Genomic DNA, 26,620 nt, shown 5'->3' on the forward strand with positions numbered 1-26,620 from the left:
GGTCAGCACTCAGTAAATATTTGTTGAATGAATGAATGGTACCTTCTATTAGAAGTATTTCTACTACCTGTATCTTAGAGTCTGCGTTTATTTAGTTGGGGTCCTCGAATCTATTTTGTATGCTGCAAAACAGATTCTGCTCCTTTCTCTCTTTTTCGAAATTTAAAAAAAAATGTTTCCCTTTTTCTTTTGCCAGATAGCCAGAGGGGGGGACATCTCTATGGCCCTGCTCTCTTTCTCCCCTGCTACACTGGGGCCCTGGCATGTCCTTAGGCCCTGCTCTGCCCTCATTGAGAAGATCATCACTTTACATCCTAGTTACACTTAGCATAAGCCTCTTCCTTCTTTCCTGACAACTGTGTTCCACTGTGTAATTTTAGGGAATTCCCTTTCTCTTTCTAGGACTCAGTTTCCCCCTTTGAAAAATGAGGGTATGCATGTAGGTTGGATCTGCTGGTTTCGGAGGTCTCTGCCACCTCTACAATTCTACTCTATAAATGTAAAAATATACTACAATTTGGTGCTGCATTCAAATTCTCATTCAATGGTGCTTGAGGCAACCATAGTTTTCCCATCTTCTAGGGATCCTTAAGATTTCTTTCTATTGGTAACTTTGAGACAGACAAATGACCCAAATTAGCTCGGTCCTGATGTAGACATTGTGTAACTACTGGGTATTTGGTCCAAGTCTATACACCTATCTTTATTGGTGTAGACCCATTTGACATATCTATAAGGTGACACCATTTGCCCCAGAAAGAGAGACTTGGGTCCCTGTTGACCTCATCTTTTTTTTTTTTTTTTTGCTGTGGTTGAAAATTAACTGAAACTGCCACAGTATATTATTTAAGAATATCATGTACATTGCAAACACTAATCCTTACCTGGTGTGGCTATCAAGAATTATTTCAGAGATGTTAGTGCCTTTTATTTTTTATTTTTTAAATTTTTTTAAAAAAACTTAAATTTTTTTGGTGAGGCAATTGGAGTTAAGTGACTTGCCCAGGGTCACACAGCTAGTAAGTGTTAAGTGTCTGAGACTGGATTTGAACTCAGGTCCTCCTGACTCCAGGGCCGGCGCTCTATCCACTGTGCCACCTAGCTGCCCCAAATGTTAGTGTCTTGATTAAAGCCATGAGAAAATCAGAAGACCTGAGATTTTTAGTTGTTGCTTTTCACCAAAGTGGAGAGATATATGAATCACTGATTGCATCTAAGTACCCACTTTATTTAGTGGGGCATCTCAAGCTACCTTTATCCCCTTTCTTTTTCTTGGTTCGATCCAGATGGTCCTTGAGCATGATCCGAACTTGGCGCTCGTTTGGCAAATCTCGAATGAATGAATGCCTCAGAAGAGCCTCAGTGGATGGACGGTGTATATAATTTTTAACCAAGCAATTTTCGATAAAGTTGAGGAACTTCTTAGACCTAAAGGAAATGGAGACATAAGTGGGGTCCAACAGAAGCACATAGCATGGTTTTTTTGAAAGGAGCTCCCAAGACACACACACACACACACATATATTTGTAGGGCAATGAGGGTTAAGTGACTTGCCCAGGGCCACACAGCTAGTAAGTGTCAAGTGTCTGAGGCTGGATTTAAACACAAGTCCTCCTGAATCTAGGACTGGTACTTTATCTACTGCACCGCCTAGCTGCCCTCCCCCCCGCCCCGAGACTTATATTTCGAGAGATCATGACCTTTCCTCATTTAAAATGCTGTGTTGCCTATTGGCAAGGGGCCAACAACACTACTGAGTTTCTCAGGAAGGGTGGCAAGGCCCAGTGGCATTTCCAAAGCAAACAATAACGTTGCTTTGTCTCCACAATACAAAGGGGAGAGCTGGTAGCATTCTGCTTAATCAGATCTATATGGGTAGCTCTACTAGACAGTTAAGTCCAAAGTGAATTTACTCTTCAGCCTGAGGGATCCCGTTTGACTGTCGACATGGATCTGAATAACTAAATTATTACCAAATTTCTACTATACCTTTAAGGTACAGGACCCTAAATGTATGCTCCAAAGAGAGGGTAATGGAGGCACTAGGGCTCACTGTGCTCACAAGATGGTTAAGAATCAAGTATTATAGACTTAGCTGTTCTGAAACTAAAACATAATTTTCACTTTGTTTTTCTTGCTTTTTATTTTTGGCAATATGGCTAATACGGAATTAGTCTTGTAGCTAGCTCATCCAGAGAGAAATCAAATCTACGGGAAGGACAACACTGATTCACAAGGAAGAATACCGGGCACCAAGTCACTGGGAAAGCTTCCACTGAGAGGTCTCTAGTACCATTCCTGACAAGCTCCCTTCTGATTGAAGAGAAACAAGAGAACGATACAAATGAGGCCAAGTTTAGGGCTTCTATCCCTATGTTGGTATATCTCTAACCCCAGTTGGCCATCTCGTCTGTTTCTACCGGGTTCCATTTTTGGGGTGGGGGGGTGAAGGGTACAGAAAGAAGAGAAGGATGCCCAGGAATGAGGGTAGAAAAAAAAGTACCTGCTGACGCTATGCAGTAATGTAGTGATTATAACATACTGAGGGATGAATATTATTACCAGTTGGTCAACTCAACACCAACTGGCAAGTTGGACCTTTTAGCTAAGACACAAGGTAATAGCAATAGGGAAATGAGACTTATCGCCCAAATGGACAGAAATCTCTATTTGGCTAGACAGTCAGCCAATAAACATTTATTGTTGTTGTCATATTGTTATGGGGAAGGGCTGAGTCAAATCATGAAAGAGATTAAGATGTCCAATCTTACCATTTTCGGGATTTCAGTTTGGGAGGGGGATTCCGGGGGATGAGAAAGAGAGCTCTCATGGGATGCATATCACAGAGGGCTACAAAGGAAAAGATCCACCATTAGAAGCAGTGAAACAAATGGCTGCCTACATAGCACACCAGTCCTTGCCCATCTCTGCATTTTTCTCTGCTTAAAAACATGCTCTGTAGCAATGAGGCATTTTCTTCTCATAACTAAGAGAATATAATTAAAGACTCATTTGAACATAATCAGCACAGTCCCAAGAGATTCTAAAGCTTCATCATCTCCAGGTGTGTAAAATACAATTGACAAATCAATGCTAAATTGGACACTGCACAACTTCTCTTCAATGATGCATGATGGGTGAATTGCACCTAAATGTGGAAATCAAATCTGAGGCGAGGGTGGGCTTCCGCCTGTGTTTTTGTTTGGCAGGGATCTCCAGCTGGGAGAAGTAATTATAAGTTGGATAAGTCACCCAGGCTCCTAGCTCACGCTACACAACAATAAACAAAAGAAAGAAGGCTAGCTTTTTCAAAAGCTACAGAAAAATGGTTTTGGGGGCTGCACTTCCTAGGTACAATGCACTTCAGTTACCTAACTATGCTACTTAGGATTCTGCATCTAATTATTAGGCTTCAATTATTTTTTTATAAATTAAAAAAAAAACCAACCAACAAACCAGCAACTTTATCTGGGCTTCCTCAGCTCATTACCTCACTGGTTTGAGAATGTTGGGTTTGTCTGTAAGCATTAAAATATGTGTCTCACCCCACTTATTTCCTCTTGAGCTTTGGTCAAAGAAAGCTGACAGGGCAAAAGTCCCTTGCACAGGGAGCCTGCTGTGCTCTCTCCCCAGAAGCCTTTGAATTCATTTCAGTGTTAGGACAGTTTGATAGCAATTGTTCCTTCAGGTCTCCCCCCACTCTCCCCAAACAGGCCTGGAGAGGAACTGTAATGCCATTCCCAGACAAGTAGACAGAAGCAACCCCTGTAGTTATCATTTTGCAAATACCACTAACAAAGGAGCAGGCCAGGGGGCAAGCTTTGTCCTCATTTGCTTATATACCCATTGACTGAAGGAATGAACCTGTCCCAAACTGAAGGCCTAACTGTTAGGAGGCTCAAAAGCTTCCATTCTAATGTCTGATGTTCAGTTAGTGACCAATCGCTACCTTTTATGTCTTTCAAAAGTCTCATCTATATTTCTGCTGCTACTCCCTTACTTCAGGCCTTTCCTCCTACCCTCCTGGATCCCTGGTTTGTCCAAATTATCCCACCATAACAATAGCAGTTCTCCAGTACTTCACGGTTTGTCTCATTTGATCCTTGCAACTCTGTGAGGTAAGTTCTATCATTATACCCGTTTTGTTGTTTGGTCGTTTCAGTCATGTCAGACTCTTCCTGATCCCATTTAGGGCTTTCTTGACAAAGATACTGGAGTATTTTGCCATGTCCTTCTCCAGATTATTTTATAGATAAGGAAACTGGAGCAAACAGGGTTAAAGCAACTTTCCTAGGGTCACACAGCCAGTAAGTATATCTGAGGCCAGAATTGAACTCAGGAGATGAGTCTTCCTGACTCCAGGCCTGGAGCTTTATCCACTATAGCACCATCTAGCTGCCCCAACACCCATTTTACAGATGAGCAAACAGGTTGAAAGAGGCTGCTACTACCCTGCTCAAAATTCTGCAGATTGTCTATCAGATCAAGTCCTAACTTGTCAGCTGGTCGTTAAAAGCCCTTTGTAGGGGCAGCTAGGTGGCACAGTGGATAAAGCACCAGCCCTGAATTCAGGAGGACCTGAGTTCAAATTTGGCCTCAGACACTTGACACTTACTAGCTGTGTGACCCTGGGCAAGTCACTTAACCCCAATTGCCTCACCAAAAAAGCCCTTTGTAATCTAGCCTTTCTTAACCTCTCACCTCACACTCTCGCCCAGTGTGACCCAAGTGACTCTGGTCACCATCCTCAAAACAGGCCATAATGTGCCTTAGCTGGAGGTATACCCTTCTCTGTCTTATATGTCCTCCCTAACAGAGTGTCCTTCCTCTCAGGCCTAGAGCACGGCTTTCCGTGTCCTTCAGGAAGCTTTCCAGGGGCTCCAGCACACACTGATCTCCTTTTCTGTGACATTTCCTGACCTCCCATTTTCTCCAGTCTCATGTACTGCCTTAGCATCAAAGTCCTTCATCTGTGTTTGCCTTGTCTTACCAACAAAATTCCTTTTTTTTTTTTTGGTAAGGCAATTGGGGTTAAGTGACTTGCCCAGGGTCACACAGCTACTAAGTGTCAATTGTCTGAGGCCAGATTTGAACTCAGGTCCTCCTGAATCCGGGGCTGGTGCTTTACCCACTGTGCCACCTAGCTGCCCCTTTGCCAACAAAATTCTAAGCTGAGGTCTTATTCATCTTCATATCCCTTCTCTGGTTGGTGTGTCATGTGGTAAATGTTAAATGAATATGATAGAGCTGACTTGGAAAGGTGATGCTGGGGGAAGGGTGGGGGTGGGAGGAGTAGATTCGAGCATTTACCCAGAGCACCTTGGCTTTATCTTTCTTCGAGTGGCTGTCCCATCTGACTTTGTATTCTTGCTACAATGCACTAGCCTGATTCTGAACTCCTAAAGGGGAGAACCTACAACTTATATTCCTCCTCATATTCCTCAGTGGCCCAGCCCAGGGTTGTTACTCTACAGCATTTGGATGAATGAAAAGGAAGGAGGAAATTGTAAGTACTACAGTGGAAACTTCTGGCCGCAGGTGCACAGACTGTAGAATGAGGGGTTTGATTCAGATGACCTCAAAGGCTTCAGCTCCACATCTGTGAAGTTATGTTCCCAAAGACAGGAGGATCTCAATGGAGCATTTGTGGTACCCATCTCTCCCTCTCATGTGATCAGCCCACCATCGACCTCAAGACTCTCCCTTCTTTTGCTTCTTACTTTGAATGCTCCTAACAAAGGTCTGCTCTGTGAGATCCATTCTCTCCTGACTCTCCATTCCACTTTACCAATTCTCCATAAGGTGACAGCTAAGTGGTACTTGTGGCCAGTCACAAAGTCCTGAGTTCAAATTCTGAAATGAGATCAAGTCTATAAAGGGCTTAAAGTACACACTCTGTAAATGTTAGCGACTGTGATTCTAGATGCCTAAAGGCAGCTTGGTGTGGTACGCTGAGAGCTAAGAATGCCAAGGTTCAAGTCCTGTCTCTGACACAAGCTGGACAAGTCATTCAGCCTCTCTCAGTGTTTTAGAAAACCCTCCTAAGATTCTAGAGAAGGTGCTAACCTGCACTGGCATAGAGGGCTAGTACACAGGAAATCACAGGGATAGTCATTATCCTTAGAAATGTTATTATTTTTGTTTGTTTGTTTTTGTTTGTTTGCTTGTTTTCTGCAGGGTTAAGTGACTTGCCCAGGGTCACACAGCTAGTAAGTGTCAAGTGTCTGAGGCCGGATTTGAACTCAGGTCATCCTGAATTCGGGGCTAGGGCTTTAGCTACTGCTCCACCTAGCTGCCCCAGGAATGTTATTATTAGCAGTATTGTTATTATAGCTTGACCAGTTAACCTCCCTAGGAGGACCTGGATTTTAAAAGAAAGACTTTTAGGAAGAAAAGCTCAACACAAGATGCTCTTGGTGGGCATCCTGGTCTCTCACGAAATGGGACACAGAATGGCACTGTTCTCTTCTGCCATCTCCTTAGCTTTAGATTTTTTTTTAGCCTTTAGGCACACCCTGGCTGAGGCTGAGTTCTGCTCGGCTCCACACTGCAGCTCCCTGTGGGTGAGCAATGGTGTACCACAAAAACTCCACTCAAGGGGCAAAATCTGTGGCTTCCCTGGTTGCCATGCCAAAGATGAGGCATTGAGGCAAAAAATCATGGGATAACCCCAGTGCAAGCAAGCAGGAAGCCACAAGAAGTGCCAATGTGGACAAGGATTTCAGAAACAAATTAAGGGCAGAAAACAGGCCGAAAAAAGTCTCAAACCTTGTAGCAGCCATGCTGCTTTTTGTGTGTTTGTTTTGAAGCAATAGGAGTTAGAGTTTTTGGTTGGTGGCAAGTCATTTTTTTAGTTGTGTCCAACTTTCCTTGACCCTGTTTGGGGTTTTCTTAAGCAAAGATACTGGCGTGGTTTGCCATTTCCTTCTCCAGTTCATTTTACAGATGAGGAAACTGAAGTAAACAGGATGAAGTGACTTGCCCAGGGTCACCCAGCTAGTAAGGGTCTGAGGTCAGATTTGAACTCAGGAAGATGAATCTTCCTGACTCTAGGCCCCACACTCTATCCACTGCAGCACCACCTAGCTGCCTGGCAGCCATGCCATCCAAACGAAGGCCTAGGTAGTGGGCAATACCGGCTCTCTTGTCAAAATTCAAAGGAAAAAGGAGCTGGAGTTCATCTAAGCTTATTTCATAAACAAAAAAGGAAACTTGAGCTGATGAAAAAATACCCATCTAGCTTGCAAAACTATAGATTTACATGGGCTACAAAATTTGTGCACAGGATAACTTATTTCAATACAATTCAATTAAATGAACATTTATTTGGTGCCTACTGTGTGCTTTTTAACCATAGTAGAATCAAATGCAATGAATCACATGGGCTCAGACTACCTCTTAAGGGCTTCTGGCTAGCTATACCTTAGGTCACATATCCTATAGCCTATGAGTCAATAAGGACCAACCAAGGAAGCAATAGCCTCCCAGGCAGCAGCCTCTCTCCTTCTGCCCCTGAAATACCATCAAGGCCCAGAAGTTCTGGGGGTCATGAGTCCTACACTCTGAAACTATCTTTCCAGTGGCCCTGCAACACAGGTATTTATTGGCCTTTGAGGGAAGGGATGGCAAGGTAATTTCACCAGGGCTTATTTAGCCAATGACCTAACTGGAGGAATTTGGATTACTTTTTTTTTTTTTTTTGGTGAGGTAATTGGGGTTAAATGACTTGCCCAGGGTCACACAGCTAGTAAGAGTCAAGCGTCTGAGGCCGGATTTGAACTCAGGTCCTCCTGAATCCAGGGCCGTTACTTTATCCACTGCGCCATCTAGCTGCCCCAACTGGAGGAATTTGGAAGGAGGCAGGAACGATCTCCAATCTCCCCCTTTCCAGCCCCAAATCCCCCCATTTGTTTGTCACAGGGCAACAAGAACGAACTCTTTTGGGTTCAGGCATTTAATCCAGGCATGATACACATGTTATCAGGGAGTGGGAACATGTTAGGTCAGTTCTTAACCATTTTTGATGCCCTAGAATCCTTGGTAAAGCCTAGGGACCCCTTCTCAGAATCATATTTGAAGGCAAAAAATAAAATTCACAGTATGACAAAGGAAATAAAAATATTTTTAAAATTTAACAAGTCCATGGGCTCCAGGTTATGAACCTTTGCATTAAATAGATAGCAACGGGAATGGAGGGGGGAAGAAAAATTGGAACACAAAGTTAAAAAAAAAATTGATGTTAAAATTTTGTTTTTACATATATTTTGGAAAATAAAATTCTATTCAAATAAAAAAAATAGATAGCAACCTTTAACACCTGAGCCGGGATTGTTTTCACCATCCTATGCATGGAGAAGGAAAAGCCGCCCCCCACACACACCCACACATGCAGATACACACAAGCCCACATTTCTGTAGCAGCTCTTTCTGAACAGTTTCCCTAAGTGAACCCCACCCCTGTGATCTTGATTCCATTCTATCTCTGCTTTTCCTCTCTTGCTACCTGGAGATCAGGGTTTGTTTCTTAGCTGTCCTTGGAGCCCCAACATCAAACATGTGGCCTTGCAAATGTCAGGGATGTGATCTGAGTTTGTGGTTTTGAAAAGGGGAGACAGGACAGATGGTGAGCTTCTCTTCTGGTCCTGCCTCTGGGCCAGGTCATCAGAGAGAGCTCTGGGAAGCCAGCAGTGCCCCTGAAGAGCTGCTGCTAGGATATCCCTCAGGAGGCTGACCACGCCACTAGGCCACGTGGCTTAGGACACCACTGGGCTCCTGGTCACTCAGTACTGTCAAAAGCTATTAGCAGGATACTAAGCCGAAGGAACATTTGGTTGGCCTGCTAGAGCAGTCTGCAAGAGAGCAAGGCTTGCTGCTCTCAGCAGGGGTTCGGCCACAAACATCCAGATTGGGAGCAGCCTGGGGCATCCCAATAGGCCGGTGGAGTGGCTGCCAGGCACTTGCTCAGAGTGCACTGCCCATGGACTACTAGTGGAAGCTCCAAAGGAAGGACAAGGCGCAATCCCTCACCCATCCTGCCAAAGACCAAAGAGTTACTCACGGGGAGCGCCCTCGGCCATTTCCATGGCGGTGATTCCCAAGGACCACAAGTCACTCTGGAAAGAGAAAGATGACAAACAAATCAGCAGGACGCTTTGGGGAGCCCCCGGCTACCACTTCTTGTGCTTTCTGAGCCCTAGAAGCTGCTTCTCCTCCCTGCACTTCCAGGTCTCCAAGTTCATCAGGAGAAAACCATGCTGTACACCTTAAAGAGCTGGCACCACAGGGTCCCACCAAAAGCTGGCAGGAGCCTCCCAGGTGATGGAAGCTTATAGAGGCCTATTATTTTGTTTGTTTGTTGTTGTTTTTTGGTGAGGAAATTGGCGTTAAGTGACTTGCACAGGGTCACACAGCTAGTGTCAAGCATCTGAGGTCAAATTTGAATTTAGATCTTCCTGACTCCAGGGCCGGTGCTGTATCCACTGCACCACCTAGCTGCCCCGAGGCCTATTACTTTGAGCACCAGAATCAGCTTTGGGATAGGACTGATGAGCACTAGCTTTGCACCATTGGTCACCTCTCCATGAATACTGGCTACTTCCTAAGTCAGCTTCAGTTGCAGTTACAGTTGCAGAGAACTCAGGGTGTGCCATCTTAGCTAGTGAAAGCTACTGTAGCTGAACCTCCCTCTAAGGTCATATAGTAGGAGGAGCGTTCATTTTGTATGCTGGCCCAAGGGGTTTAGTAACTGAGGTGAAGGGCCATAGCTCAGAATAGATGACTGGGTGCCAATTTTAGGGAGGTGAGTGTGCTTTAGACCTCAGTGTGGGTTCTCAACACTCACAGCCACCCCTGTTCCACTTCTCTTGTCTGGTCTCAGGTCCCATCTCTTTGGTGCCCCTTTCCTAAAACCTGCCTTTCCCTACTGCCATCTTCCCTACTGGCTCTTTACCCCTTGACCTTTTCCTCAGAGTTGGAGTCTTTGGTCATGCTGTGGCAGGAAAGTCAGACTCTTTAGGGGGATGGATTGCTCCCTTTCCAGGCATAACTGAACTGACTAAGATTGTCCCATGCCATACTTTTCTTTTTTTTTCTCTCTCTCTTTCTCCCTTCCTTTCCTTCTTTCCTTCTTTCCTTCTTTCCTTCTTCCTTCCTTCCTTCCTTCCTTCCTTCCTTCCTTCCTTCCTTCCTTCCTTCCTTCCTTCCTTCCTTCCTTCCTTCCTTCCTTCCTTCCTTCCTTCCTTCCTTCCTTCCTTCCTTCCTTCCTTCCTTCCTTCCTTCCTTTCTTTTTGGTGGGGCAATGAGGGCTAAGTGATTTGCCCAGGGTCACACAGCTAATAAGTGTCAAGTGTCTGAGGCCAATTTGAACTCAGGTTCTCCTGAATCCAGGGCCACCTAGCTGCCCGCCCATGCCATACTTTTCATGGGAGTACCTGGGATCATCAGCATCAGGGGGAGCCACCTGAGGTTGGATCTTGAACCTGAGGCTGGCCCCACTCTCTAGTGAGCTTTTTCCAGCTCAGGCCCTGCTATCCTCCACCCTCCAGTGGCTTTGGTGGCAATGGTGTTCCAGGTTCTCTGTCTCTCCACCCATGGGACTATGTGTTCTGAGATCCGAGGTCTCTCCCTGGGCCTATTCTGCCCCCTAACTTTTTCCCAAGTGCCCAAATTCCTAGCTATGGCTCTGCTAAAGAATGGAGTAGTACTCACAACACAATATGGTCCCTAAGGCTTCCTCAGAATTCAGAATAATTTCCTCTTTGGTTAAAATCAATGATCTCCAGGCAAAGGACTTTCTGCCTTAGAGAAACATTAGGCTTGAGGCTGCCCACTCTCTAACATCCCTTTGGGAAGTCCTAGGTATGCTTTGCCTGGAGACACAGGGTGAGGAAGGAAGGGTGGAGTGGAGGGACTTCCCACATTCCCTGGAGGAAAAATTCCAGGTAGCCAGATTAGCAAGACAAAGTAAGGTGGGTCTCCCACATCTAGATAAGGTCCATTATCCACAAAAGCAAAAGAAGGCTCTTTAGGGGGTAAAATTAAAAGGAAGCTGCTTAAGATCAGGGAAAAGAAAGAGAAAGGAAAAAGTGGGGAAGCATTTTCAGCCTGGATAAAAATGGCAGGAAGTCATTTGAGGGCTTAAGTTAAGGTCTATTGAGACCACAGGGGCAAAACCATTGGGCAGAGGTCTAAGGCTCCCTGATGCTGCTTACATAGAAAAGTCTGGTAGGAAGGACTATAAATACCTCCTCATTGTAAGGGGTGAGTTTTGAAATGGAAGCAGTGGGAAGAGAAATGGGAACACATTGGCTAGAGATGCCCTGCACCCTTCTCTTCCATTCATTGCCACACAGCAGAGGAAACCAAACCGCCGCCCACCATCACAATCAAAGCAGAATCAATTGTCCTCTTGGTGTCAATTTGGTCAGGCTCTTCTACTGGGAGCCCCTCTCCCTGGGAGAACACTCCCTTGTCCTATGCACTCTAAGGGGTGAGGATCAGAATGGGGCGTGGGGTACACCTCAGGGATGGGCCAGGTAGAAAGACTGCCAAAATCCAAGGCTGGCCCAAACCACCTGTGAGCAACACCCTCCGCATCTCCTGCTTTCAAAGATTCACACTGTACGGTTGCCCTGAGGAGAATGTTTCAATTTTTCATCTCGGCCCTTGAAAAAGCCATTGCATACCCACGTCCCCATTGCCTAGATCCCGCGTTCCCCATCTTTCTACTCACTCTGTAATCGTAGGTCGAGTCAGGGTTTTCATCACATGCAATCACTTCTGGTGCCATCCAATATGGCGTCCCGATGAAGGTGTTTCTTCTGCCAGCGGTCCGGTCCAGCTGGGCACTCACTCCAAAATCCACTGAAAAATTCCACACATGTACAAAGAGTAAGTCGGTGACAAGATGCTTGATGAGTTATTGCCTTCACTTGGAAAGCAGATATGAAAGCCACAATGGCGAACAGATTGAAGCTCCAGCATGGGAAAGTTGAACACGGGGCCTGCTCCAGGAACACTGGCAAAGAGGCTTCTGCTGATGTTTACGTTGGAAGGAGCCCCAGCAGTACTGTAATAAATCTATGGTTGGCTTGGCCGAATGCTTACCATGAATATTAAAACTAAGCCCCATCAGTACACCCTAAAGAGTGTTTGGATTTGCCACTTTCCTGGAAAAAGGACAGAGTTTGAAAAGAGCATCTGAAAAAACACAAAACAGGCCGGACTGGGAAGCTTCACCAATAATTTGAGAAAGTCCCATCATGATGGGGAAGAAAAATGAGTTTCATGGTCGAGTTTAAAGGAAAAGTCTTCCACAGCTAGGTTGAAGCAGATGTCAATATTTACTGTGATGTCCACATCTTAGTTTTGGCTCGGAACGTTAATCGGGGGATGCTTTGGAAAGAGTGGCATTAGCAACTGTGGGATACATTCATCTGTGGGATACATTAGAAGGAGCTTGGCATGGTGGTCTCGGACACAGAGGGAAAAAAATTGTCTGGGCTCCTTAGCTTGGAAAAAAAAGGCGGCCTTTTTCTGAAGGAGGTGGGAAGGGGGAAGACTTTGGAGGACTTTTTTGGGTTTAGGCATATGAAAGTTGATGAAAAAATGTTCCCATCTGCACTAAGAAGAGAGGGAAGGGACCCAAGAGGAAGCAGGAAGGATTGAGGTTTGTGCTTAGGGAGCTCTTGCCAAGTGCAAGGATTTATGGGATGTTGGAACATTACCACTGGACGTTGTAGAATGGCCTTTTCTAGAAGGTTTCAGAAATGGGTTAGATCAGGGCTTAGCAACCTCCCAAGCAGGATCACCGATTTAGAGCTAAAAGATAACCTGGAAGGTCACTTAGTCTAATCTCCTCATTTTACAGATAACCAATCTGAGGCCCAGACACCAGGGATCCTTGCCTGCTGCAGTCACCTTCTCTCCAATAACTGGTGAGATGACTTTGTCTGAGAGGGAAGCAAGGGACTTTTCCATCCCTGTGCTCCGAAGCCCTCACTGCTCTGCCCTCCTTGGGTGTATGACTTCCTGGGGCAGGCTTCGGTTTGCTCATCTGTAACCCGATTGCCTCTAGTGATATAAAGGAATGATACCACTGACAGTTATGGAAAACCATATGAAAAAAAATCTCAGAGGAGACCTATGTTCTGTCAGCAATCTTGCTTTGCCAGAAACGACAAAGCTGAGGAAGGAGGTGATGCCATTATCATCAATTTTTGCTAAGCTTTAGGGATCATCTGGAAAATCTTTGATTCCTGCTGGACAGTGGTCATCCTTATGGAGTTAACAGCTACTACCCAACTTTAAGAAGTTGCTCTTGAAAGTGGGGAGACCAAAGTAAGGCAGACATCAGGGGCTAACTGGCAACACCTGGCGGTAAGGTCAGTTTCCAGAATAACCAGCTGATTCCATCCCCACAACACCTGCCCATGTCATTGTCCACATGCCCAAAGAGTCGGCCGGGTCTCTGAGGAGAGGCAGCCAGTTTCACCTCATAGCCTGACCAGTTCACCAACAACTTGCCCATGCTGCTTTTCTATTGGGAACTAATACTGGGTTGTTTCTCCAAACTTGAATACTTAATTGAATACTTAACCTCTCCTTTCCTGGCCCTTCCCTAGACTTTGCTCAGAGGAACACAGAATCTTGGAGGTCATCTAGTTCAACCTCCCAATTCCATGGAGGAAATCTTAGGATTTTCAAATTGGTTATGGACCCTAGAGATCATCTGATTCAACCTATTCATTTTACCCATTTATTCAGTTATGGAAATTGAGGTCCAGGGAGGTGATGTAACACAGGGTTGCACAGATAACAACAGGGTCTGCCACTCTATTACTTAGGTGGTTATGGAGGCTCTAATTGGACACGACCTATAATGGGGAGCTCATTACCTCATTCCAACAGAAAGGAATGGATTGTCTTGCGAGACAATAACCTGAAATCTCTCTTTGCATCTTCCAACCACTGGTCCTTGTTCTGCCCAATGGGGCCAAGCAGAATAAAGGTAATCCTTTTAGTACTCAGGGAGCCCTTCAAATCTTTCCTTGCTACCATGTATTCCCTAAGTCTTTTCCAGGCTAAAAATCCCGTTCCTGCAACACTTTCTCGTATTTTTGAGGAATCAAGTACTTTAAAGTACTTTACATCAGTAATTTTTTTCTTTTGTTAATTTTTTTCTTCTCTCTCTCTCTCTCTCTCTCTCTCTCTCTCTCTCTCTCTCTCTCTCTCTCTCTCTCTCCACAGCAATGAGGGTTAAGTGGCTTGCCCAGGGTCACACAGCTAGTAAGTGTCAAGTGTCTGAGGTCAGATTTGAACTCAGGTCCTCCTGAATCCAAGGCTGGTGCTTTATCCACTGTGCCACCTAGCTGCCCCCCCCACACTTTTAAGTTTAATCTGTATTATATAATATCACTCTCTTAAGTCTAGACAATCAACAAAAAATAAATCAAGCCTTGATTTGTAGCATTTGCCAATTTTCAGGTGTAAAAATGCTCATCTGAAAATTTAACGATTGGCTTTTGTTTTTAGGAGCTAACTTTAGAGAGAGGGGCATACCCCTGCAAACACTGCCCCCACCCCCAACCACCTTCTCTTTGTCTTACAGCCTTCCTTATTCTAACTGCTCTGGTCTGAGAAATTAAGATAACCAGCATTTTAAGAGCTGTGTGTAAAATGAGTCAAACTCTGAAGGGGCCACATCAGGGGCCTCTCTCACAGAAATTAATGGCCATATTGTGTGTTTTTTTCCTAACCAATTCACCTAGCATGTCAGAGGTCTTTTTAGATACTCATAGCTTCTTGGCTGTATTCCTGTTGTTTGAGATTGCCAAAATCTGGTCTCCGGATAAGTGGGGTCTTACTGTATGTTCAAAATACAGGGCTGTGCCCTTTGGTTCGGCATGTTATCCGGACTGTTTGGGAGTTGGTGGAATCTGGGTGACCTTCACAAATTTCCACACAGAATTTCTGAAGATTGTGGCTTTCAGGAACAGAGAAGAATAACACATTTTCCTGGAATTACTTTTCAACCTGATACATGTTTATAGTCATTTATTTCAAGGACAAGCATGCTTATAAGCCTTCTCCTCCCTCAATAAGGACGCCATGGAGCATGTACTCACAGAGAAAATGCAGTCCTGGTGCTATGTAGATTTTTTTTTTTTTTAGGTTCAGAAAAACCCCCAAAGACGGGGTATGATGCCATACACCCATTAGGGAGAAGCCCTGTAGTGATCGGATCTGAGATTAGCAGGGTATTCTAATACTTGCTGGTGATTAGCTGGCATTAAATAAAACGGCTCCACACAACATGGGCCCCTTATAAGAGTCCTCCCTGCTCTCCCCACCCCAGGCCTTCTGAACATGTAGTGAGAAAAGCAATGGGCTGTCCTAACTCTAACACTGGCTACCTCTGTGTCCTCAGGCAGATCACTACACCTCTCTGAATTGCATTTGATATCTGTTACTCTCCCTAGTTTGACAGCAATGCTTTTGCAAGCTGTCCATCCCACAGATCCCATGAAGATCAAATGAGGCAAGAGGGGGTAAATCCCCAGACAAATGTGAGCTACTGGTGTCTGGGTTACTGCCTTTAAGTCTCGTAATGTTTGTTGCCTAAACAGGACAACCAGTTGTGTGTCTAGCAGTTACCACAACATCTGGTTTCAAGAGTGAAAAACACTATCAATCAAATGGTCACGTTGTTGGGCACATGGTGTGGACTAAGGGGAAGAGTACTGTGTCTGAGGCCCCAGGATCTGGATTCAAATTTTTCTACCTATGATGCTTATTACCTCCATGACTTTGGGCAAATCACAACTTCCCTGAGCCTCAGTTTCCTCCTCTTTAAAATGAGACTAGGGGCAGCTAGGTGGTGCAGTGGATAGGGCACTGGCCCTGAAGTCAGGAGGACCTGAGTTCAAATTTGGCCTCAGACACTTAACACTTACTAGCTGTGTGACCCTGGGCAAGTCACTTAACCCCAATTGCCTCACCAAAACCAAAACCAAAACAAATAAAATGAGACTAGAGGGCCTCCCGGGGTCTTTTCTAGCTCTTTGAGTACAGACACTGTTTCTTTTTTGTTTGGTACATAGTAGGCACTTAATATATACCTGTTGATTGGTTGGTTGTCTATATGACAGCAAACAATTTGTTGGGTTAGTCTTGGTAGAAAAAATCAATTCACAATTACCTATCAGTTTATGGTGACAAAGAACTTTCACAGGGCTCCTCTTATTTGATTCTCTCCACAACCCTGGGAGTATAATGCAAACATCCTTAGACAGGTAAGGAAAGCAAGGCTCAGAGAGGGTAAATGACTTGGCAAAGAATAACTGAATTTAGAGTTGAAAGTTTAGCCAAATCTGGAGGGGACCTTAAGTGGTTAGCCAAATCTCTCCATTTTAGAGATGAACAAACTCAGGGTCCGATGGGTGAAGTGGACTTGTCTAAGATAAGCCAGTATTAGAGTTGATATTTGAACCCAGGTCATCAGACTCCGAGAACACTCTATTCCACCACGATATAGACAATAAGATCCAGGTGAGAGCTTTCTCCCTTGCTGACTCTTCAGTAGTCTGAAGACAATGATGGTAATATAAACACACGAATCAGGTGTTTTATAGCTAGCTGTCTTCTACATTCAGTTAATGTCTGCCACCACTAAGAAGACTTACCCAGTTTTACTTCAGCATTTTCAGTCAGGAGGACATTTTGTCCTTTGATGTCCCGGTGAATGACGTGGTGCATATGAAGATGGGAGAGACCCTGCAGGAAAATCACATCACTGTCACCATTCCCTCTTGTATGAACATTGGGCCCTATGTGGGTTCTTGCACGGCAGAGTCTCAGTCAGTGTTTGCTGAACTGACTTTGAACTGAATTGACCGTGTGACTTGGGCAACTGACTCCTGATACATAGCTGGAGCTTTTTGCTAAGAGAAATGACTCAGGCTTAGATTTTTCAGACCGAATTCTTTAGGTGACCAGTTCTCAGAAATACTTCTGTGGACTTTTGAGAAGGGAAACCAAGGAAGACACCTGGGAAAGGCAAAGAAAATCCCATAGAAGTCTTTGCCTCCATGGACTATGCCATCTCTGTCCTCTCTAAAAGGGAAAAAATTGGCTGGCTTAATTGGCTATCCAGATACCCCCTGAATTTTACCTCATTCAAACCCAGTTCCTAATATTTCTTGGTCAGTTATTGAAGACTGAGAAATTAGGGAAATAGCGAAATTCATTTCAGAATCACTTGAATTTGAATTGGCTTACTAGACTGGCTCTCTCCTTCCCACCCACCCACCCAAGCTAATTAGTGTGCTGTGAGAGATGATAATGGCATCTCTCCTGATGCAGGCAGTGTGAGTGTGGCCAGGCCTAACTCCTGTTCTTGGTTCTAGGGTGATCCCATTTGCCCAGGCCACAGCTTGGGCCAATCTCGGCTTTGGGTCTCACCCAGTCCCTGGCAGGTACTGCACTGAAAGCAGAAGGGAGTGCAGCTGCTTTGTACATCAATTTTCTCAGATGGAGAAAGAAGGGAGTGGGCTTGCTGTCTGGCTCTCTGCAAAAAGGTAGCGAGACCATTGCAAGCTTTTCTGAAAAACACCAGGTGGAAGAGGTCACCCTACTTCATTGTCAGGATTGGGTGTTTCTGTTCACATTCAATCTTAGCAGGACCATCATGATTTTAGAGAGTTTAATCATCTCCCCTTCTGCTTTTCTCTTTCTAAATGGGATGAGCCTCATCGTTTTAGGCTGTCCTCATATAGTCATCGCTCTCCTTCCTGATACAAAGCTAGAGCTTTTTGGTAAGAGAAATGACTCGGGCGTAGATTTTTCCTGCCTTTTCTCCAGTTCCAATCCACAATCTTTTATTGTTTGCAGTTCTCTTCTACCAGTGCCCCCTCGCTATGTATGTCCCATTATATATTTGTATTTTAAAAAACTTTTACCCAGGTTTCTTCATAACAAGAGGGAATAATTGCACAAAGACTCACCCGCAGGACCTCCCGGCAGATGTAAGAAATCCAGTCTTCTTTAAAGGAGTTACCTTTAGTCTTCTTCACTAAATCAGTCACTGAGCCTGCTCCACAGTACTCCATCACCAGCTATAAGGAGAGAAGAACAAGGTAACATCAGAGGTCAGAAGCGTTTCCCTTAACATCCCTAGAAGACATTTCAATCAGGTTACCTGTAGTCGGCTTGAACACATAGAGAAACAAAGTCAAAGACATTCACGTTCCCTTAGGACTTCCAGCACAGGCTTGAGGATCAGTAGAGAGAGCTTTGGCCCTGAAGTCAAGAGGACCTGAGTTCAAATCTCACCTGACACTTACTAGGGCAAGTCACTTAAACCCCAATTGCCTTAAACATCCAGGGCCATCTCCAGTCGTCCTGATGTATATCTTGCCATTGAACCCAGATAGCTCTGGAGGAGAAAGTGAGGTTGGTGACTTAGCACAGCCTTCCCTCACTTAAATTCAATTCACTTCAAGTCATGGCATCACCCTGATGTCATGGTCCTCTTCAAGAATGAAGGACAAGGGGCAGCTAGGTGGCGCAGTGGATAGAGCACCGGCCTTGGAGTCAGGAGTACCTGAGTTCAAATCCGGTCTCAGACACATAACACTTACTAGCTGTGTGAGCCTGGGCAAGTCACTTAACCCCAATTGCCTCACTTAAAAAAAAAAAAAAAAGAATGAAGGACAAATAACAACAAGGATCCCTAAGGCAAGATGCTCCTAGTTCCCAAAGCCAGAACAAGCTTAAACTATATTTAGGCAGTTCCTGCTTCAGACACTTATTAGCTGTGTGACCCTGGGTAAGCCACTTAGGTAACACAGTGGATCGAGTGCCTGGCCTGGAATCAGGAAGACCTGAGATCAAATTTAGCCTTAGACATTTAACCAGTTCTGTGACCCTAAGCAAGTCACTTAACCTCTGTTAGCCTCAGTTTCCTCATTTGTAAAATGGGGTAATAATGGTACCTACCTCCCAGGGAAATGAGGATCAAATGAGATAATTGTAAAGTGCTCAGCACAGTGTATGGCACATAGTCTCATATAAATGTTGTTATTATTATTAACTGGAGGGTTCTTATTTGCTCACCCCCTCATCCCCAGCAGAATTGGGAGAAAAGAGTGGAAACTGAGATTACATTGATTTGATGTAAGAAGAATGCCATAAAATGACAAGAGCCACCTCAAAGTGGAACTGGATGGCCTGGGATATACAAATGATAGGAATTTTACACTGTGCTGGAAAATTCACAAAAGCCTGGCCTTACTCCACTGTTGCCTCAAGCAAAACAAGACTAATCCCTCTTCCACCCGCCCGCCCATCCAGTGTTGGGAGAGAGTAATCTTATCTCCCTTAATCAAATGCGATAATGTGTGTAAAGCACTTTGTCAATCCTTAAAGCCCTATTTAAATAAGAGCTAATTATAGTCATTAAATCTTCCCTTCTCCAGGCTATAAACACCCCTTATTCCTTCATATAGCACTAACTTCGCCATTCGGGTTATGCTTCTCCGTTTGCTCTTCAGTTGATCAATGTCCCATATAAAATTTGGGGCCCAGAACAGATCGGGTCTGACCAGGGCACCATATAGTGGGGCAGTCAGCTCCTTAGACCTAGTTGCTCTCTGCCTTACTTAATGCAGCTGAAGGTCACAGACCTTAACTGTGTATTGGGGCAAATAAACCTCTGACTGCTACAATATATCCCATAATGTCTGTTATGTAATTTTTATATCCCACTAGGTGGCACAGTGGATAGAGAGCTGGGCCTGGAGTCAGGAAGACCTGAGTTCAAATTCAGCCTCAGACACTTACTAGCTGTTTGACCCTGGGCAAGTCACTTCACCTCCCTCTCTCTATCTGCCTCAATTTCTTCATCTGAGAAGTGGAGATAATAACAGCACCTATCTACCTCCCAGGGTTGTTGTGAGGATCAAATGAGATAAAGCAATCCTTAGCACTGTAACTGGCACACAGTAAGCAAATAACAAATGTTTGGTGTTCAACTGATTTAGGACTTAAAATAGAGAACGGGATCTTTTCTTTTAGTGAATAAATTGCTATTACTTGCTAGGAATTTTTCCAGAGAAAGGTGCAAATACTTTGCATCAAAGACTCCATTTATTGTCCTCCTCAAAGTGGCTGATCTGTTTAGAAGATAAAGAAAACTTAGTAGCATTCACTCATTGTTTTCTGCTTACTATGTAATTTCACTTATCTATTATATTCCTAAACTAATTGTGATAATGTTCAACGCAGTCTAAGTTAACTAAGTTTGTTTGTTGCCATCCAATATGCGGTACTACAATCTTACACACCCCAGACATTTTAGAAGTTGTCACTTTACCTGCCTCCTTGCCTATTAGCTGACTGGAGAGCTTAGGCCTCTGTATTTCTCAGATAGTTGGTTGAGACCCAATTCCAAACATTTGTCTAAATAATATCCCATCCTACCTCCTGTCCTCCAGATAAGTCTATGGGCACAAAGAATATTCTTCAATAAACTTGATTAGGACATGTAAGTTCTGTGGTATAAACTTTTTCTTTAACTGCTGTTTTTTGTTTTTTTTTGTGGGGCAATAGGGGTTAAGTGACTTGCTCAGGGTCACACAGCTGGTAAGTGTCAAGTGTCTGAGGCCGGATTTGAACTCAGGTACTCCTGAATCCAGGGCCGGTGCTTTATCCACTGCACCACCTAGCCGCCCCCAACTGCTGTTTTTTTATGAAGAAATTATTAACTTAGAGGGCAATTGTAGCTAAATGTAGTAAGTAATATGGCTAGGAGAATCTGACTAATTCCCCATTTCAATTATTTTCTGTAGATTCCCCAAAATAACTCTGACTCCTATGTAAAAAAAGGAGTAGGGCACTATTTCAACATAACACACTATTGATTCATCCTGCTACATTACTTAAGGTATTAGTTACGTCAATTAATTTCTTGTTGATTCTTTGTGGTTTTCTAAGTAATCTATCATGCTATTTGCAAATACGTAGTTTTGCCTCCTCTTTGCTGATATTTATGCTTTCAATCTTTTTCTTTTCTTACTGCTATCACTAGCATTTTGAAAATATGTCTAAAAAGAACTAGCTAGTATGGAGTTAGAGAACATCTGGAGAAGATGAACTAAAGGATTAAAGGTTTTACAGCAGAACAAGAGGGAAGGGAGGAGGGAGGATAGCAGAGAGGTCATTATTTGGCAAGTTCAAGAAATACTAGTGATAGAAGAAAGGCAAGAAAAATAAGGAAATTAAAGGCATTGTCACTGGCAAAGAGAAGACAAAATATTTTTATTTTCAGATGATATAATGGTTTATTGAGGAAACCCTAGAAAATCATCAAACTAATTGAAATAATTAATAACAGTTAATAACAACTAAAGTAGGAGGATACAAAATTAGCTTACCCCCCTCAACCCTGATCATTGGCCTTTCTTTACCAAAATAACTACAAAATGCATAAATTATCTGAGAATCAATTTGCCATGACATAATATAAGTATAATTACACTATACTCTTTTTTTGGGGTGAGGCAATTGGGGTTAAGTGATTTGCCCAAGGTCACACAGCTAGTAAGTGTCAAGTGTCCGAGGCCAGATTTGAACTCAGGTCCTCCTGACTCCAGGGCTGGTGCTCTATCCACTGTACCACCTAGCTGCCCCTTACACTATACTCTTTAAGGAAATCAAGAATGACCACAATAATTAGAGGGATAGTTATTGCTCAGTGCTGAGTCACATTAATACGATAAAAATTATATTGCCTAAATGAAAATTTATTGCCACATCAATCAAACTACAAAGTTTTCTTGGTACCAAGAACCACATAACAAAATGATAGCAGGTTTCACATTATATTACAAAGCAGTAATCATAAAAAGTAGTTAGTACTACCTAAAAAAAATTAAAACATACATAAGTGAACAGGTTTTTAAGCTAATTAGTAGAATAGATGAAATAAGCAAGCACTAGAAATAATCAAATTTCACTAACTTAAGTGTTTGATAAACCCAGCTGGGGGAATGACTCCATATTAGACAAGAAGTGATGGGAATGTTGGAAATCAGTCTGGAAGAAATTAGTTTGTAACCAACACCTTATTTCATATACTATTGCTATATCTTCAAAATGGATATACAGTTTGAATTATAAAAGGACACACTCTTAAAAAATAGAAGAGAACAAGATCAGAAACTTTTCACACCTCTGGCTAGGGGGACACTTCATAATCAAATAAGAGACAGAAGAAATGATAAAAGATAAAATAGACAATTTTTGAGTGCATGTAATTGGAAAGCTTTTGCACGAGCAAAATCAATGCAAGAAAAGTAAGTGGGAATTCTGTGAATTGGAAAAACATTGCTTCAAATATTTTTGAGAAGGTTCTAATATCTAAGTTATATAGGGAATAAATATAAATATACCAAACCAAGGCTAGTGCCCAATGCATGTGCTCAAAGATATGAATAAATAGTTCCCAAAATAATAATCACAATTACTAATGGCCATATAAAAGATTTCTTTGCGTCATTATTAATAAGAGTAATGCTAACCAAATCAGTTCCAAGTTTTGACCTTACATGTGGCAAATTAGCAAAAGTGACAAAAGAAAGAAACAATAGTGAAGGAACCATAAAAAGATAAACAAAATGTTGCTGGAGCTGTCAGTCCATTATTCTGAAAAGCAATTTCAAATTATGCTTAAAAAGTGACTAAAATGCATATACCTTTTGACCCTACTGCTAATCATATTCCCCAAGGAGATTAACAATGGAAAGAAAGGTCCTCCATAACAAAATCTTCATAATAGCATGTTTTGTGATAGAAAAAAAAAACTAGGATAGGTAACTCTATAAGAATATAAGTTTCAGACAGTGTTAATTTGCATTGATAGAGGAAGTTTCCTCATCAGGGGTTTTGTATGCTAATGAAATCATAAGTCTAATTTTTAAAAAAGAATTAGAAATAAAAATTTGCATTGATTGAGTAATAGTTAAAGAAATTATGGTAAAAAGAATATAATATTCTTATATCATTAAAAACAATAAATATGAAAAATTCAGAAAAACACAGGAAAAATTTAGGAACTGATGCAGAATATAGTAAGCAGAAACAGGGGAAAACTATACAATGGTCACAAAAATGTAAACTAAAAGAACAACATACCAAAATTAAAAAGGTAGAAAATTATGATGCTCAAACTTGGTCTGAAAGAGAAGTTGATAAAATGCACTTCTCCCTTCACTGTAGAAATAAAGAGTTATGGATATAGGATATTTCAGATATAAGTAGATACAGATGATATATTAGTTAGCTCTGCTGAATTGCTTTTCTATTCTTTTCTTTTTTTAATTTTTGTGGCAAGGGACTTGCTGGGGAGGGAAATGGATATATTCAGAAATAAATACCAAGTAATTACAAAAGACATCAAAAATAAGATAAAATATTTTAAATGTCCATAGTTTATCAGGTGCTATTCAAAACATATAAAAGGTATGGATTTTATAAGTCATGGCATACAACAGTAGCTTACATTTAAAGTTTTCCATGGAAGTCTAGATGGCACAGTGGATAGAGTACTGACTTTGGAGTTAGGAAGACCTAAGTTCAAATCCAGCCTCAAACGCTTATTAGCCATGTGACCCTGGGCAAGTCACTTCTATTTGCCTCAATTTCCTCATCTGTAAAATGAGCTAGAGAAGAAAATGGCAAACCCACTCGAGTATCTTTGCCAAGAAAACCCAAATGGAGTTCTGAAGAGTTGGACATGACTGAAATGACTGAACAACAATAGAAGTCTAATGTGTTGGAGTATTTCTTAGAATAAAATCATTAAATGTTATGGGAGAAAGAAGGGTACATATCAGACTATGATTGATTTTCTTCTCTTTACTTCCCCCCACAGTGTCATCATTTATATTCCAGCAACCAGTTCCTTCTTGTTGAGGAGAATCAGATCCAGAATAAAAGTTCCTCTTGTTGGTTCCTCTTCCTTAAAAGATGAAATTAATATTGAAATATGTCAAATAATTATTAGTTACTATGAATTTGGAAGAAAGAGAGCTTTTGTAGATTTAGGATACATTAAAGTCATTATTATCTCATACCCTTGTGCCAGGTTTGTGATCTCTTCCTCAAATTCATCTATTTCTTTGTTTTAACCAGGTATATGACAGTGTCAATATTGGATCTGTCAGTGTTCCCCTTCACTGTGGTTTAACCCTCTGTTTCCAGAAATCTAGATCTTGTTCTCAAATATATGACTATATGTGCAACCTTGTGGAAGTGATATAGCCTCTTTATAGCCTCTTTTTTTTTTGAGGCAATTGGGGTTAAGTGACTTGCCCAGGGTCATACAGCTAGTAAGTGTCAAGTGTCTGAGGCCAGATTTAAACTCAGATCCTCCTGAATCCAGGGCTGGTGCTTTATCTACTGTGCCACCTAGCTGCCCTCATATAGCCTCTTAAGGCCTCACTTTCCTCCTTGTAAAATGAGGAGGTTGGACTATTTGGATTCTGAGGTACTTTCCAGTGCTAGGTCTAAGATTCTCTGAATCTGGAGAAGACAGAAACATCTTTTTAGTCTATATATATATATATATATATATATATATATATATACTTTCTCTCCTAGGAGAGAAACCAGCCTGCACTTTGAGTATAGACAATAATCATTACACCAGAAAGACCTACCACATAATTATGCTGTTCACTGCAAAATTCTCCCTATTGTGTATACTTTTTTGAAATAAAATCCATAAAGTATGACATCTCTTCTAACTCTGAGATTCTGAAATTCCATAACTACTTCTTATAAGATCAAGCTATTAAATGAAATGGAATCTCCAAAATCTGTATCCTACTACTTTCTCTTTTGCCTTCTTTCCCACTATGGGTTTCACTAAGGTAATATACATTTACATAAAGTAAATTTCCTCAAGAAATGGCAAGAGACTGTGCTGATATCTGTTTCTTTATCCATTTCCCATTTTTTCATCAGTAGTTAATTTAATAGGTCAGGCTAGAGTTGTTTTTTCCCCAAAAATGTTTTATTCATAATTTTTCATGTCACTATCAGTTCCCAGAGACTTCTTACCTCCACCCACAATAGAACTCTCTCGTAATATAGAAGTACAATTTAAAAAAAAGAAATTATCACAATGGCAAAGCTTTGAAATATAAAGCTTCATTCTATACCTATAGTCCACCATCACCTCTGATAAGAGGTAAGAGGTATGTTTCACAGGTAGTTCTCTAAAGTTGAATGCATTCATAAGAAATCTGAAGTCTTTCAACGCTGTTTTCCTATAGATTACTGTGGTCCTCATGTAAATTGTTCTACCAGATATACTTTAATCTGTATCAATTCATGTGTCTTCCCAAGTCTTTCTGTTATTCACATTCCTAATTTCTTACAACGCAACAAATTTCCCTTACATTCACATACCAAAATTTATTTAGTCATTCCACTAGTTTATGAATACCTTGTTTTTTCCAGATTTTTTTTACTACTACAAAAGTGATGCCATACACATTTTACATATGAAACAAAGACCTTTCCCTTTGTCTTGGACATCCTCAATCTATACTCAGTATATCTTTTAATTTTTCTTATAGCATCATATAGAAATGGATAGGATCTCAGAGACTATCTAGTCCAAAGACCTCATTTTACAGTTGAATAAACAGGCCCAGAGAGGTTAAATGAATTGACAAAGATCACACAAATAGTAAGTACCAGAGGTGGGATTTGACTCCTAGTCCTCTGACTATAGAACAAGCATTCTTTCCACTGTATGATCTCCATATTTTCTGGTATTGACTTTGATCACTGCTCTTATCAAGTCCCTGGTCTAAATATACACAGGTTCAGGAATGATTCCCACTCCAGGAACCATTTAATATCCTGTTATAATCAGTTTCTTTTTTTTTGTTGCTTTGTCATCCAGTGTGAGCCATATACTATATGTACCTCCTGACTCTTTCTAAAGAAAGCATTTATGATACATAGACATCAGGCTTCTCTGTAGCCTGTATGTTATTGCTTTCTTTTTCTTTTTTTCTTTTCTTTTTTCTTACTCCTGACCCATGTTTTCCAAAATATTTCTTCATTGTCCACTGCTATGTTCAACTTTAATTTATCTTTTATTGAAATATATATTGACTTGATTTAGACTGCCTTAAATTCTCTATAAAAATTCTCTACCTCTTCATTTTCTATAACAGATTTCAACACATATTTAAAAATCCTTTCTATGGAGGTCCTTTGGCAAATGCTTATCATCAACACTGCAATACATGATGACTAAATGTCCTATGAAGTGATATTTCTTGCTACCATTAGATGATAGATAAAATTAACTCTGCCAACTTCATTATTTGCCTCTCCAAGGAGAACCTGTGACCCATTCATAGTTGTTATTTGTCCTTCATTCTTTTTTTTTTTTTTTGGTGGGACAATGAGGGTTAAGTGACTTACCCAGGGTCACACAGCTAGTAAGTGTCAAGTGTCTGAGGCTGGATTTGAATTCAAGTCTTCCCGAATCTAGGGCCGGTGCTTTATCCACTGCACCACATAGCTGCCCCATGTCCTTCA

The 26,620-nt window shown here is 42.0% G+C and overlaps 1 protein-coding gene across 1 annotated transcript in view; it reads right to left on the reverse strand.

Annotated features, from left to right (window-relative positions):
- The window catches only part of NRK (Nik related kinase), a 237,945-nt gene that overhangs the window by 93,042 nt on the left and 118,283 nt on the right, over positions 1-26,620 (reverse strand). Inside the window, exons 5-10 of the mRNA XM_043974630.1 lie at positions 18,004-18,114; positions 16,684-16,774; positions 11,733-11,863; positions 9,060-9,114; positions 2,773-2,851; positions 1,253-1,428 (exon numbers count right to left, since the gene is read on the reverse strand). Of these exons, the coding sequence (XP_043830565.1) occupies positions 1,253-1,428; positions 2,773-2,851; positions 9,060-9,114; positions 11,733-11,863; positions 16,684-16,774; positions 18,004-18,114 (643 nt within the window). The remainder of the gene's footprint in view (positions 1-1,252; positions 1,429-2,772; positions 2,852-9,059; positions 9,115-11,732; positions 11,864-16,683; positions 16,775-18,003; positions 18,115-26,620) is intronic.

The sequence above is a fragment of the Dromiciops gliroides genome, chromosome X (genome assembly GCF_019393635.1).
Source record: "Dromiciops gliroides isolate mDroGli1 chromosome X, mDroGli1.pri, whole genome shotgun sequence".
NCBI lineage: Eukaryota > Metazoa > Chordata > Mammalia > Microbiotheria > Microbiotheriidae > Dromiciops > Dromiciops gliroides.